A 12,365-nucleotide genomic window follows, 5' to 3' on the forward strand; every position below is an offset into this window, starting at 1 on the left:
TCTCTTTAATATGGACCTTAGTGGTCCCCTAATACTGTATCTGAAGTCTCCTTTATATATAGACCTTAGTGGTCCCCTGATACTGTATCTGAAGTCTCTTTAATATAGACCTTAGTGGTCCCCTAATACTGTATATGAAGTCTCTTTTATATAGACCTTAGTGGTCCCCTAATACTGTATATGAAGTCTCTTTTATATAGACCTTAGTGGTCCACTAATGCTGTATCTGAAGTCTCTTTTATATAGATCTTAGTGGTCCTCTAATACTGGATCTGAAGTCTCTTTTATATAGACCTTAGTGGTCACCTAATACTGGATCTGAAATGTCTTTCCCAAAATTCAGCCTTGGTGCAGAATTACAGCCACTAGAGACAGTCCCACAATGAGCTTTCCTTATGTAACCGGTAGGTTGAATACATAGTTAAGTGAGACGTCACGTGAGGCACATGGAAATAAATGCCAGTCCGTTAAGCTCCAGCTTTCCCTGTTGTTGTCTGTACAGGAACCGCATGATTTGGTTTTGTGTCTGTTTTGAGGAGAGTTCATTTTGTTTGGATATTGTACATTTGTTAGGTGACTTTTAATCTTCCCTGCCTTTTTAGAAACCTAGTGGTTGCTTAAGTTATTTTTTAGTGACATATAATTGGTTCATTTTACTGGTAACATTGCATGTTTATTGCACATTGCTGGTTGTTTTGCATTGTTAATAGTTTCCAATTCAACTAAATCCTCCTCTCCTAGTAAATTTTTTATTTTTGGTTGTTATGTCTTTTTTTATTGCACTGGTTCTGTTAACTTATTTTTTTCAGCCCATCTGAGCTTTCATTTTCTCAAAGACAAAGCAGGATACCCAGGGCTCAGTTTATACCTATCACCATTTCTAGCCACTGGGGGGCCATAGACAGGCTGGGGGAACGCATATTAATGTTTAAAAAGCTCATAAAGTGAACTTTCCATGCCATGGGACTTTTAACAACAAACTGAGACCTTCTTGCCATGCACAATTATCTTTCAAACAGACAAACAATATATTTGTAATCCATGGCTCAGTTCAAACGGGATCAAAAAAAAAACTTTCTCCGTTCACTACCATTCAAATCTTTTCTGAATTAAGGTCCCATGGTGGTCCACCGGAAGGGGAGGGACTTTGCCTCTACATACAGAATAAAAAAAGCTTTAAAAGAAATACAAAGCTTTAAGAGTGCATAAAATGGAAGTTTTATTGTAATTATTCTTAGCAATTTCAATAAAGTGGAAGTGCACATAAGGATCTGTGTGACCTGTGTGACTGTAGCCTACCCATGCCATAATACAGTCACACAGGTGGTTTCACTATGTTGATTAGCTCTTCTCAGGCCTGTGTGGCCATGCAAAGACAATGAACCAGGGGCACGTTCAATTTCACTATTTTACTATATCACTATCAATTTTTCTACAGCTACTTCCCCCACAGAGAGGGGACATTCCACATCCCCAGAGCCAGCTTCTGCCCCCCGGGTCTGGTCCGTCGAGGCCCCTGACCTTCACTTCCACGCGTTTGGCAGCGCACCCACAGGTTCCTCTCACAGGTGGTGGGCCCATGGGATGGAGAGGGAGGTGCCAAGTTGCTTTTTTAAGTTGTGCCCAGCCGGGCTCCGTGGCAAACCCAGCCACTAGGCGCTTGCTTACAAGTCCTCCGTCTGGACCTGGCTCCAGACGGGGGCCCCGGGTTTCCTCCAGGCAGAGTAACTTCACCTCTTCCTCGATGACTCATAGTTTTTTGGGGTTCTTTTTCCCTTTCCTTAATTGTGTTAAATATCTTTTTGTGCATGTAATAGGTTTAAAAAGTGTAAAAGCCCAAAGTCCACCTGGGACACAGCCAATAGACGAGAGAAAACGTTTCACACTGTTCAAAGGAAACCATGTTGTTCAGCCAGGAAACCGTAGAGATTGAGCGTGCTCCTGGACATGTGACCCACCTGTCTGTGTGTTAAGGCCGGTGTCATTTTGTTTTGTAAAACATTTTTAATGTAATTAAGTATTTTTTTCCTAAAACTAGCTACACAATGGCATGGCAGAACGTGATAGAAATAATATCCTTCCATTTCACGTTTGAAGAGAAAACCATTTCAGGGGGTTTCAGTCATTGTTAAAATTACCTTGGCACAACAGAGTTGGGAGGGTCCACTGAGCGTTTTCATTACAGATTGATACATTATCTCCTCCTTGGTTATAAAAGCCATCTTTACAAACATAGAGCACAGTGCTGCCAGGAGTTGAATTACTGTCCCACACCTGCTCAGTGGATTCAATTATAGGGGGACTTCCACAAGAGGTCTCTACAAAGAATAACATGCACCACAAGCATGTACCATGAACACCAGGATCCATGTGTTAAAGGAAGTTAAAGTGCAAGTGATAAAACAGTGACTGTACCTTGACAGAGCACGGACGGTCTCTCCCACTGTCCAGCAGCGGTACAGATGGAAACATTGTCCTTTCCAACATTATGATATCCAGAGTTACACTGGTAAAGCACCACGGTCCCCATGATTGACCTCTTATTCCACAGCATGTGAGAGTGAGGTAGGGAAGGGGGGGAGCCACAGTCAACCTCTGAGGGCCAAAGCAGTGACATGCTGCATGAAACCGTATACTTTGGAAAATCTCCCGGAACTCTGTCCGGCCGATCACTTTCATGATCCCTGTGCTCCTGAAACTGGTTGAAAACTCACTGGAAAAAGCTGCACTGTTATCAGTGGGAGAGTCAATATATTATCATATTAAAGGATAGGTTCATTGTGTTTCAAGCAAGTACTGTATTAAGACTTGTGAACCTAACATTGTGAACCTCTGCTTTAAAAACATGTATGCTTGCACTTTATAGGCACTCGTAACTGCTTACATGGGGTTCTAGCTGTGAGGTCAACCGATGGGCTCATTGTTTGTCCCCAGCTGAAAGATACAGTTCACTGTCACGGAGAAGTTAAGAAACTAGAACATATTTGTATTAAAGAAGCTGGAATCTTCTTTTACTTTTTCTACTTCTTTTAAATAAAAAAATTACTCAAACAGATTATCAAAATAGTTGCCAATTAAATTTTAAAAAACTGTAAAAAACTAAAGATCAATTGATTAATCTTTGCAGCTCTACTCCTTCTTTTAGACATATTGTGATAAAGCAATATTTCAGCATATTAGCAGACTGATGAGCCAATATTAGTGTAGTTAGATTGATGTAATAAACACTGAATTCCCTAGTGATGCTGAAAAATGTTTGGTATTGCATTGTTATGTTGCTTACTGGGGCTGGTTGACAAACCCAATATATTGAATTACCAATATTGGGAAATTATTATTGTATAAAAGCAACTGCAACGTTGGCTTCAAATCCTAAGTATTACTTATAGCATTGAATATTAATGACTTAATGTACACATCAAAGTAAAAAGACAAAAACATTCAAGGCAAACCAGATATTTTCAGGTGAACAAACCAACAGACATACATTTTTTTTAACCATGGCTAAAATTAACATTTTATTATTAGCTTATTAGACATTTTTGGTATGATACAATTTATCAAGATAAATGGGCTAATTCATAGAGCTATAGCCTTGTGCATATCTGCCAACCCTATGTGTGTCACATTTACCTTATACAAATTTAATTGGCACTATTAGGAAGTCCTGAAACAATCAACAAAGTACACCCTTCTAGATCATAAAGGTTACAAGCACCTACGAGCAGAGAAAGCAAGAGTTGCAATGTGCTGATAAATGATCTTCAATAGTTATATAATGTTAGAAGGAGAAAGGTGAGGTTGTGGAGAAAGGCAGACTATTTTTTATGTGTGTGTTTTGTTACCTTCACAGACCATGGTGGGTCCTTTCCACAGTCCATCAGCTCCACATGCAGAGCGGTTGTCTCCCCTCCTCCACACAAAGCCTTCATCACAGACAAACAAGGCCACGCTGCTGTATGTGGTCCCTGTGACTGACAGCAGCACTGTGTCCTCCACTGGGGCAGGCGGACCACAATCAACCACTGAGTTGGACAAGAACATGAAAAACCTGAGATTAAAGGCAGCTGTTGGCCCACTGAACACACCATCTTCCTGGATTTTACATTTAGCAGGCAACCAACTGAGGGGCACACACACTACTGGCATAAAAGATTCAATGTTTTGTCCATGGCTAACAGCGATGGGCTAACCCACAATGTGAAATTCACCACGTAACTAATTAATGTAATGCTAATTTAGCACCTATCGCGCTCTGGTCCATCTGCCTTACTCTCCAGCGTTACGAGACTTCAGTTGGGATGAGAACAGACAGCACACCAACGACAAAGTAAGTCTCCCAGCGGCGGTGAGTAACATACAACTAGTCTCCTCCGCAGTGCTGGTCAGAAGGGTCTGGCGTGTCCACGCTGTATTCCGGGAAGGGAGAAAAACGTGCTCTGGTTTATTGGAATTTCTATAAACCAATCACAATTGGGCATCTTGGGCGGCACGTAGCGCCGTTCAGAGCAACAGCGCCTTTGCAAAACTTGCCTCGGGGAGGGACTTGAACTCTATTTTTTAACAAAATGTGTTACCATTCAGTTCAAATCAATTCAATTCTAAAACTGTGTTCCCAAGGGGCAATTCAAAATGTACTACCTCAAAATCTAACATATTATTAGCAAATATAAATTTACCTATTGGTGCAAAAAAAAAAAAAACATTAATTATAGGCTTACTGGCCTGTAGCTCATGTAACCATCCACAGATACAAGTAACCCTAAGGATTCACTGTGCCACATGTAGGATTAACATTAAAACGATAAAATTATAACAATTATTATTTTAATAGCGTAATATTCTCTCCACTAAAAAAGCCCTACATGTTATTGTAGGCCCAGTTTAATATCCAACTTCATTTTATACAATGTATGTAGTGGGTGTCGCTGCTCTGTCTTTTTCTCAGTAAAGGGGTCCTCTTCTTAAAAAACATTGAACACGCCTGCTTTAAAGGGTTAGAAAGTCCATCTATGCTTATCCAAATCCCATTAATACAGTTTTACCTTTGCAGGAAGCTTTGTCTCTGTGAGGATGGAAGGGCTCCCCTCCATTGTGGACTTGATATCCCAGCTGGCAGCTGCAGTCAAAAGTGCCCTCAAGATTCCTGCACTGACCTCCCTCTCCACACAGGCCTGTGGCCATGCACTCATCAATGTCTGCAATGGAGAATGAGCACATGACATGAAACAGTATTAATACTTCTGTCTGCCACGGAGCAATCCCTGAAGTGGAACGCCGTGGATGTTAGTTAACATTTTCCTGTCTGTGTCTTTTCTGTACTGTCATGCCTTTAACAGCCCTTTAAAAAAAGAACCCCAGATCCAGCCTGAACTCACCCTGGCAGTGGGTTCCATCATTTGGGATGAAGATGGCCATGTTGTTTGAAGGGCTGTATCCAGCCAGGCAGGTACAATAGTAGCTTCCATGTGTGTTCTGGCAGGTGGTGTGTTGCCCACAGATCTTACTGGCTCCTATCTGACACTCATCTTTATCTGGAGGAAAAAATAGGTATAATTCAAAAGAGAAGAAGTTGAAATGTTATTAATTCCACCTGTGTTTAATTTGCTTTGCCGTAAAATCGTGAATTTTTTGCTGAAGGTTATCATGATACCATACATATAATACCATATTTTGGGGGGTTTTTTTTGGGGTGCAAATGTTCAATGGGCAACAAGTTCCTTCCCCAGACTACTTTGAAAAGGCAACTCATGAATGACTGTTTCTGTGTTCAGGAACATTAAAGCCCCTATATTCTGCTCATTTTCAGGTTCACAATTGTATTTTGGGGTTGTACCAGAATAGGTTTCCATGGTTTCATTTTGAAAAAACACCATATTTTTGTTGTATCGCACATTGCTGCTGATCCTGTTTTCACTCTGTGTGTTTAGGTCTCTGTTTTATCTACAGAGTGAGACATCTCACTAGTTTTAGATCCAGAGTGAGACATCTCAATAGTTTTAGCTCCAGAGTGAGACATCCTCCTTCTATCCTATCTTTGTTGGGAGCTGCACATGCTCAGTAGCTCGCTAAGATCCATCAGCTAGATAACTCTTTCTCCAGCTTTGTTCAGTCCGAGACAGGATTAGCTGGGAGACTTCTTCTAGACCAGGGCCACTTGTGGAATACCTGCACAACAGGGACAGGAAGTAGTTCTTTTGGGTGTTTTGGTTAACTAGTGGCTGTTGGAGCAGTGTGTAGCCATTGAGAACGAGCTAGCATGCTACGGTTAGCCACCTGGTCTCGGCTAGTGACGTAGAAAGCCGAGCAGATGTTGAACAGCTCACCATGAGACTGAAGACAGAGGACATTCAGAAACCAGATCTCACTGAAAACAGCATGGATAGTTTTTTTTCCAGAGACACAAAATAACCCCCCAAATCCTAGAAAAAGGGATTTTTTTCATAATATGGGCACTTTAAAAAAATGTTGCAAGAAATGTCAGAAAAAAAGCAACAACAGCCAAGAAATAATTGTGGAAAAAAAACTTGAAAAAATGTCAAAAGGTAACAAATGTTGAAGAAAAAAAAAATCTTAAAAACAAAAATCTAAAAGTAAAAGATAAATTGTCTTAAAGAAATTTGTGAAGGCAGTAAAAGTGTTTCATTTTTCTAATATATGCAACAGACATTCCTGAAAATGTGTTTTCAATTATCACACAGAAGAAAATAATGTTCCTACCTTGACAGAAGGTTCTCCCATTTCCAACAAACCCGTAGTTGCAGTTACAAACTTTGCCAGAACCGTCGGACTTATCGTCACATGTGGCGTTAGCGTGGCAGGAGGCACACACGTCCAGAGGGAAGCCTTCTGCTGCTCTCCTTTCTGAGAGAATAGAAAGAGAGGTTTTTCACACCTTCTCATATTTTCATTGATACACAACAATTAAAAAAGAAATTGAGATATTAGATTACCACCGAATGTGAATAATGGGACAAACAGCCACCAGTATTCTCACCTGCAATGACACAGAGCAGAAAAGCCACGATCATTGCTCTGTTTCTATCGGCCATCCTCTCTGAGTGTCTTCCTCTCGCTCTCTTTACTTTAGACTCTAAGCTCCTCATCCCATCTTCTTTTTCCCATCCTTTACTTCTGTCTTGTGGACGATGACACTGAGCGGATTTGATAACCAGGAGTGAGAGGATGCGGTGAGTGGGTGAGCTGAGGTCACTCGGAGATATAGCTCCTTTTCTCAATGTTTCTCTTGCAGCTGGTGGGTTTTGTGGCCTAATCTGTCATTCCCTGACACATTCAGTTACACTTCACATGTGTTGATATGCTCAGTGCCCACTCTGGTGAAATGCATATTCATGCTGCGGTGGCTGATAACGGCTATTTTTGGCCTAACGAACCTGTTGGATGCCCTCTTACAAACGTGGTGGCTTCTTAATTGTCTTTTAAAAGCTTGTCAACCGCATCGTTACTAAATGTGTACAAATATGAGCTAAGGGTAAGGGTCTTTAATTAGATGACTGAAAAACAACATCTAGTACTTCTTATAATGCTATGTTATGAATACCATGGTGCACCCTTACCCTTGGTTCAATGCAATTTACAGACTTTGGAACTCTTATTAAATTAAATGTGAAATAATTAAGTCTGATAATAATACACACGTCTTCAAACAACCAAAATCCCTCCTTGTCCTACCACAGGGTCTGTAGTAGGTAGTGCTGAGGGGGTGTCAGTTGGCCCGCTGTGGGAGGGGAAGATAAATGTGGTGAGCTGCTATCTTTGAGCCCAGCATGGTCCTAAGTGGGGTATCTGTCACTCAAACCCAACCAGCTACTGCCTCCCACCAGTGCCTGCTGGACTGGACTGATTAACCCCAGTCTGTCCCTCGGTGCACACATCCCCAAAAACTGCCAGAGCAGTAAGTCTTTTGTGTGGGCCCAAATCTGACTTGAAGTGTACTAGGTGGTCACTCGCTGTGTATTGCCATTCTTGGTAACCCAGTTTAATAGGAAACCGCACAAGCACTTCAGTAAGAAGCGCCTACGTCAGGGAATCATCCATTTACAGCAAATGGTTCTTGAGTGACAAACCAGCCTCTGCTCTTGAATAGCAGGTGCAGGTGTTTAGGGATGTCGGCACAACAGAATCACATGGAACATAGGTTTCAATATTTCACACAAAAAAAACACACTGAATGCAATTGTTTTCCTCATTAAACACTTCCAAAGCTGCAATAACGGACAGCTCAGAGATGGCGAGAGCACAGACATTGAAAACATCTATGTTTCACAAAAGGGAAGAGGAGAGACTTGTTGGTACAGTACTAGGCTTCTTTGCACCACTAACTGCGGATCAGAGGGATAGCATTGACACAGCCTGAAGAAAGCAGCTGTTCTATAGTCTGGGGTTAAAACAGATTCTGGCTCCTCCCATTATGCGGTTTTATCGTTGAATGTAATCCAGCCGATGATCGTGGTGTCATTTGCAAACAGTAGTCCACACCTTTAAGTTCAGGATCCATTGCAACCGAACCAAGCTTGCATAACATTGGCATAATGATGCAATCAGTGGGTTCTTCCTATTGTTGGTGTATTTGGTTAAATGAATGCCTAAACAAAGAGTGTACAAGTAGACGCAAAAATTGGTCATTGGAGATTTCTTTATTTGTTGTTAGCACCTGATCTTTGTAGACCTGTGTAGTTATCACAAAGTCTATTAATATCAAATATTACTGGAACATGCAATTTTTTGTATCAAAATTGTATACTAGATTTCAGAGGTATGTTTGTTAAACTTAAAAATCGTTATCTTTACTGATTAAATTCCTTCAATGTAAATCAAACAGAAAGCATTAAGAATGAGTGACATTTGAGACGGGCAAAAAACTCATTTCGTGTTTCAATGTGTTTCTTTTAATGTCTCTCATACCTATAAATGTGCTCTGCACACCCACATAACCCAGTAGCATGCAGTAAACGTTTGCCAGAGTGATCAGAAAAGAGTCAGAGTCACAATTTTTTAACCATGACAAAACAAAACAAATTGGTAGTAACAAACTGATTTTTTTTGGCACCTATAGCACATAGCTCATCACCACAAGCCTGTAGACCTAGAGGCTTTAATGAAGAGAATGGAGAGCTTTAAAACCTATTTTATACAGTCTATGTTTAAAACTCACAGAAGAAAGTAGCAGCATTTGTGTTTTTTTGTTTTTTTAACACTCGTGAACAGGGTGAATCAAGACCCCGGTTTTATAATGATTAATCGTGCACGCCTACTTTCCAGTCCTGATCTTTGACAAAAAAAACTTCTTTTTGGTCATAAGACACTGCAGAAACAGCAGTGTTTCTTTCCACGTGAGGTCTCAAGTTTCCCGGGCGGAGGTGCTTCAGGAGCAAGAGATTCCTCCTTACACTCTGACAGTGAGCCACTGGAGGTGGACAACAGCCTCCCACACACCAGGTCAGCAGCTTTTCCATCCATGACCGTCAAGTCAGTCACTGTTTTCTCTCTTAGCGACATGTCTCCATCTTCGTCATCATCTATCAGCACAAACTCCTTCAGGTAAACCATCGCCACAGCGTGGAGACTGTGGTTCTCTGCTGAATCCTCCAAGGTGTGGACATCCACAAAGGTCAGAGTTGAAGTCTCTGTCAGGGCCTCCTGTGGGTCTGTGGAGTTGTCCTCTGGCCCTGAATAGGCCTGGCTGATCGAATCAATCATCAATGTGGAGTTCCTTTCAACACTCTCGTCTCTCATGCTGTACCTCTGGTCCTGGCTGTCAGAGATGACGTCTGGGACAGAGGACATCTTGTTGGTACTATCTCTGTCTCTCCTGCTGTGAGACCCATTTTCTAAGGCATGACCATTCCCAGGATGCATCTTAAAAGCCACACTGTGGTAGTCATGGTAGACCTGCACACTGCTACTCCCTGGAGGGCAAGAGGGGGATGCTAACAGCAGTGTTGCCTTTTCCTTGCTTCTTCATGTATTTTTTCCCTTAGCTCACTGAGACAAAACAGAAAACTGGAAGTTAAATTTTGACCTTGGAAATTTTAGTTTGATAAAAACTTAACTCAAGATCTTTTTACTAGCTAGCATCATTAATGATGAAGACTATAATGCATGGTTGAAAAGTCCTGAGAAAGCTAGTCAATAGACCTTGAGTTAAGACGATAATGATTTGTGTGTGTGAAAAAAAGACTTTAAGTCTCCACTTTGGCACGCTTAAGCGGGATTTATGAATGTGCGCAAGCTTCCCACAGAACTTTCCGCCATAGCCTACATAAGTGACCTGAAGTCTATAATTGTGCGATTGTGTGTACGTCGATCTCTTTAAGAGAATAGCAGGGCCAGCATGTGTGTGTGCATTACAGTCAGGGATTGGGCTGAATTTCTCTGTCTAAACCCGGCCCGGTGATAGGTGTAAACCGAGCCCCGGGTATCCTCTCTTTTTTTTTCTTCTCAGCAGTGATGCAGAATAAAAATCTGAGGAGGCTGTTTATTTAGCTTGGGTTGAACAATGTTCAACAATCTGAGTTTAATTATCTGCTCAAAATTCTGCACCCGCAGATTCAGTGTTGTCCTGTAAATAACACAGAAACAGGAAATGTTATCCATATCACTCAGCCCTAGTATACATTAATAGTCCCCCTGACCGTGACTAACAGCAACTGGGACAGGTAATAGTAAGTGCAGTGGCATTTTTGAACAACAGTAGGAGAGAACAAGCTGTCATTTAGTATTGGCCTCTAAATAAATAAATTAAGCTGGTACTTGTAAAAGAAGCAAAAATAACTTTAATTCCCTGAGGATCAGCTCTTTGAAGAAGGAGACAGATGAGCTCCTCTAAAGTGCTCTAACCAGGAAAGGAGTGTGTGTGTGTGTGTGAGTGTGTGTGTGTTTCCTCACTCTAAAACACAAACACAGCCCCATTCTCCACATAGAAACAGCAGAGACGTGTAAATGCATCACTCTGAATGACTTAAAAACTGGATACCTGCTAACAGCCAAAGCTGCTAATGTGTACATTTTGTATTGTATGATAGAATTAATAGAACACGTGACATAACTGACATTAAGACAAATTAAATATTTACACTAAATAAAAGAGTGTTTCCACTTTATGTCTCTACATTCTAAATGCAATCCACTCGGTACAGGAGCTAGACAGACTGACCTTCTTACACTTGACTGACTCATATGCCTGACAGAATCGGGACTATAAATGAATAATAACAGGAATGTACATGTGCAAGCGAGAGCGGGCATGTTCCACTCCAGCTTGTAGTGGTGACTGAGCAACATAGATGAAAAATAGATTTGATTTAAACACACACTCTGCATTACCACTTTAGTTTGCACTTGGTCGGTGGCCGTTTTTGTCTCAGCAGGGACTATAAGAAGGATGGCAACAGCTTTAACTGTGCCAGTGGGAACTAATACTGGCAGGACAAAGAGCAATTAGACAATAATCCTGATTTAGCTACAGTATGTCTGAAAGACGCCTCAGGATCCGTTTTACATCCATCCTCTGTGAGCAAAGGGGCAAATAAAACACTGCTTTCAGTGGAAAAGCACAGTTTTATCTTTGCATCGTGTGTAGTTCAATTTCAGGGAACTGAAAAGAAATTAGACAATAATGTTGATTTAACCATGTCTGAAAGGCCCAAATTTCCCCTTAGTGCAGGGGTCAACAATAAGGGTTGCCTGATGGCCTGGGGCAAGTAAAACACAACGTTGGGCAACTAAATGTATTAATCCACTTACTTGTTCTGGCATTTTCTTTACATTTTTTTATAATGTATGCATTCAAACAAATTACAGATAGAAGCCATTGGCTTAGTTACAGCAATTAAATTTGACCATAAAAAATAATAGTCTTTACGTTTAAGTACCAATTTTAACTCATCTTTGACACTGTTCAAGGTGTGTTCCTATAAGTAATCATTTAACAACTTACTTAAGTCTTTGTCGTTATTTTATAACTATTAATAGTGCCAGTAAAAACTGACTTTGAATCAGTACAATTCCTTTTCTATTGGCCGACCAGACAAGTGCAACAAACCTTACTGTAGTGGGACAGAACATTTATGCCATAAACACCAACTAGAACTCTGGGCATTATATATCACAGCAAGAATAAAAACAGCAAGAATAAAAACAGAATCATACATACAGAAATCAATCACAATATTGATATTAATTCAGATATTTCAAAATGCTTTTACCTTGAGGCTTCTGCAGTTGAACTCTTCTCCAAGTTGTTGTAATGAAAATCCCATGGCAGAGGTGGGCTGAGCCAGCATGTGTCCCTGAACTGTACAGCTGGTGGAAGTGATTTCTCCTCGCCTGGAATCTATAAACAG

General features: G+C 40.9%; 3 protein-coding genes across 9 annotated transcripts in view; all 3 read right to left on the bottom strand.

The window, feature by feature from the left end:
* The window catches only part of susd1 (sushi domain containing 1), a 16,724-nt gene extending 9,410 nt beyond the window's left edge, over nt 1-7,314 (bottom strand). For 3 of the 7 annotated variants that reach the window (XM_034872341.1, XM_034872340.1, XM_034872337.1), the window contains exons 1-7: nt 6,998-7,313; nt 6,721-6,864; nt 5,379-5,534; nt 5,046-5,198; nt 3,846-4,025; nt 2,416-2,595; nt 2,139-2,318 (exon numbers count right to left, since the gene is read on the bottom strand). In XM_034872341.1, coding sequence (XP_034728232.1) covers nt 2,139-2,318; nt 2,416-2,595; nt 3,846-4,025; nt 5,046-5,198; nt 5,379-5,534; nt 6,721-6,864; nt 6,998-7,106 — 1,102 coding nt within the window. In that variant the 5' untranslated portion in view covers nt 7,107-7,313. Of the gene's footprint in view, nt 1-2,138; nt 2,319-2,415; nt 2,596-3,845; nt 4,026-5,045; nt 5,199-5,378; nt 5,535-6,720; nt 6,865-6,997 lie in introns of all 7 variants that reach the window. The other 4 variants (XM_034872339.1, XM_034872338.1, XM_034872343.1 and 1 more) reach the window with 4 other exon arrangements.
* Nucleotides 7,315-9,205: 1,891 nt separating this feature from the next.
* si:ch211-12e13.12 (paralemmin-2) lies at nt 9,206-12,365 on the bottom strand. Its single transcript, XM_034872358.1, has 2 exons — nt 12,228-12,365; nt 9,206-10,005 (listed from the first exon to the last, which is right to left on the bottom strand). The coding sequence occupies exon 2, from the start codon at nt 9,877-9,879 to the stop codon at nt 9,316-9,318; it is 564 nt and encodes a 187-aa protein (XP_034728249.1). The 5' UTR covers nt 9,880-10,005; nt 12,228-12,365; the 3' UTR covers nt 9,206-9,315.
* The window catches only part of si:ch211-12e13.1, a 15,116-nt gene continuing 12,041 nt past the window's right edge, over nt 9,291-12,365 (bottom strand). Inside the window, exon 7 of the mRNA XM_034872350.1 lies at nt 9,291-9,304. The gene's annotated coding sequence lies outside the window, so the exon portion shown is untranslated. The remainder of the gene's footprint in view (nt 9,305-12,365) is intronic.

Source organism: Etheostoma cragini, chromosome 5, assembly GCF_013103735.1.
Source record: "Etheostoma cragini isolate CJK2018 chromosome 5, CSU_Ecrag_1.0, whole genome shotgun sequence".
NCBI classification, from domain to species: Eukaryota; Metazoa; Chordata; class Actinopteri; order Perciformes; family Percidae; genus Etheostoma; species Etheostoma cragini.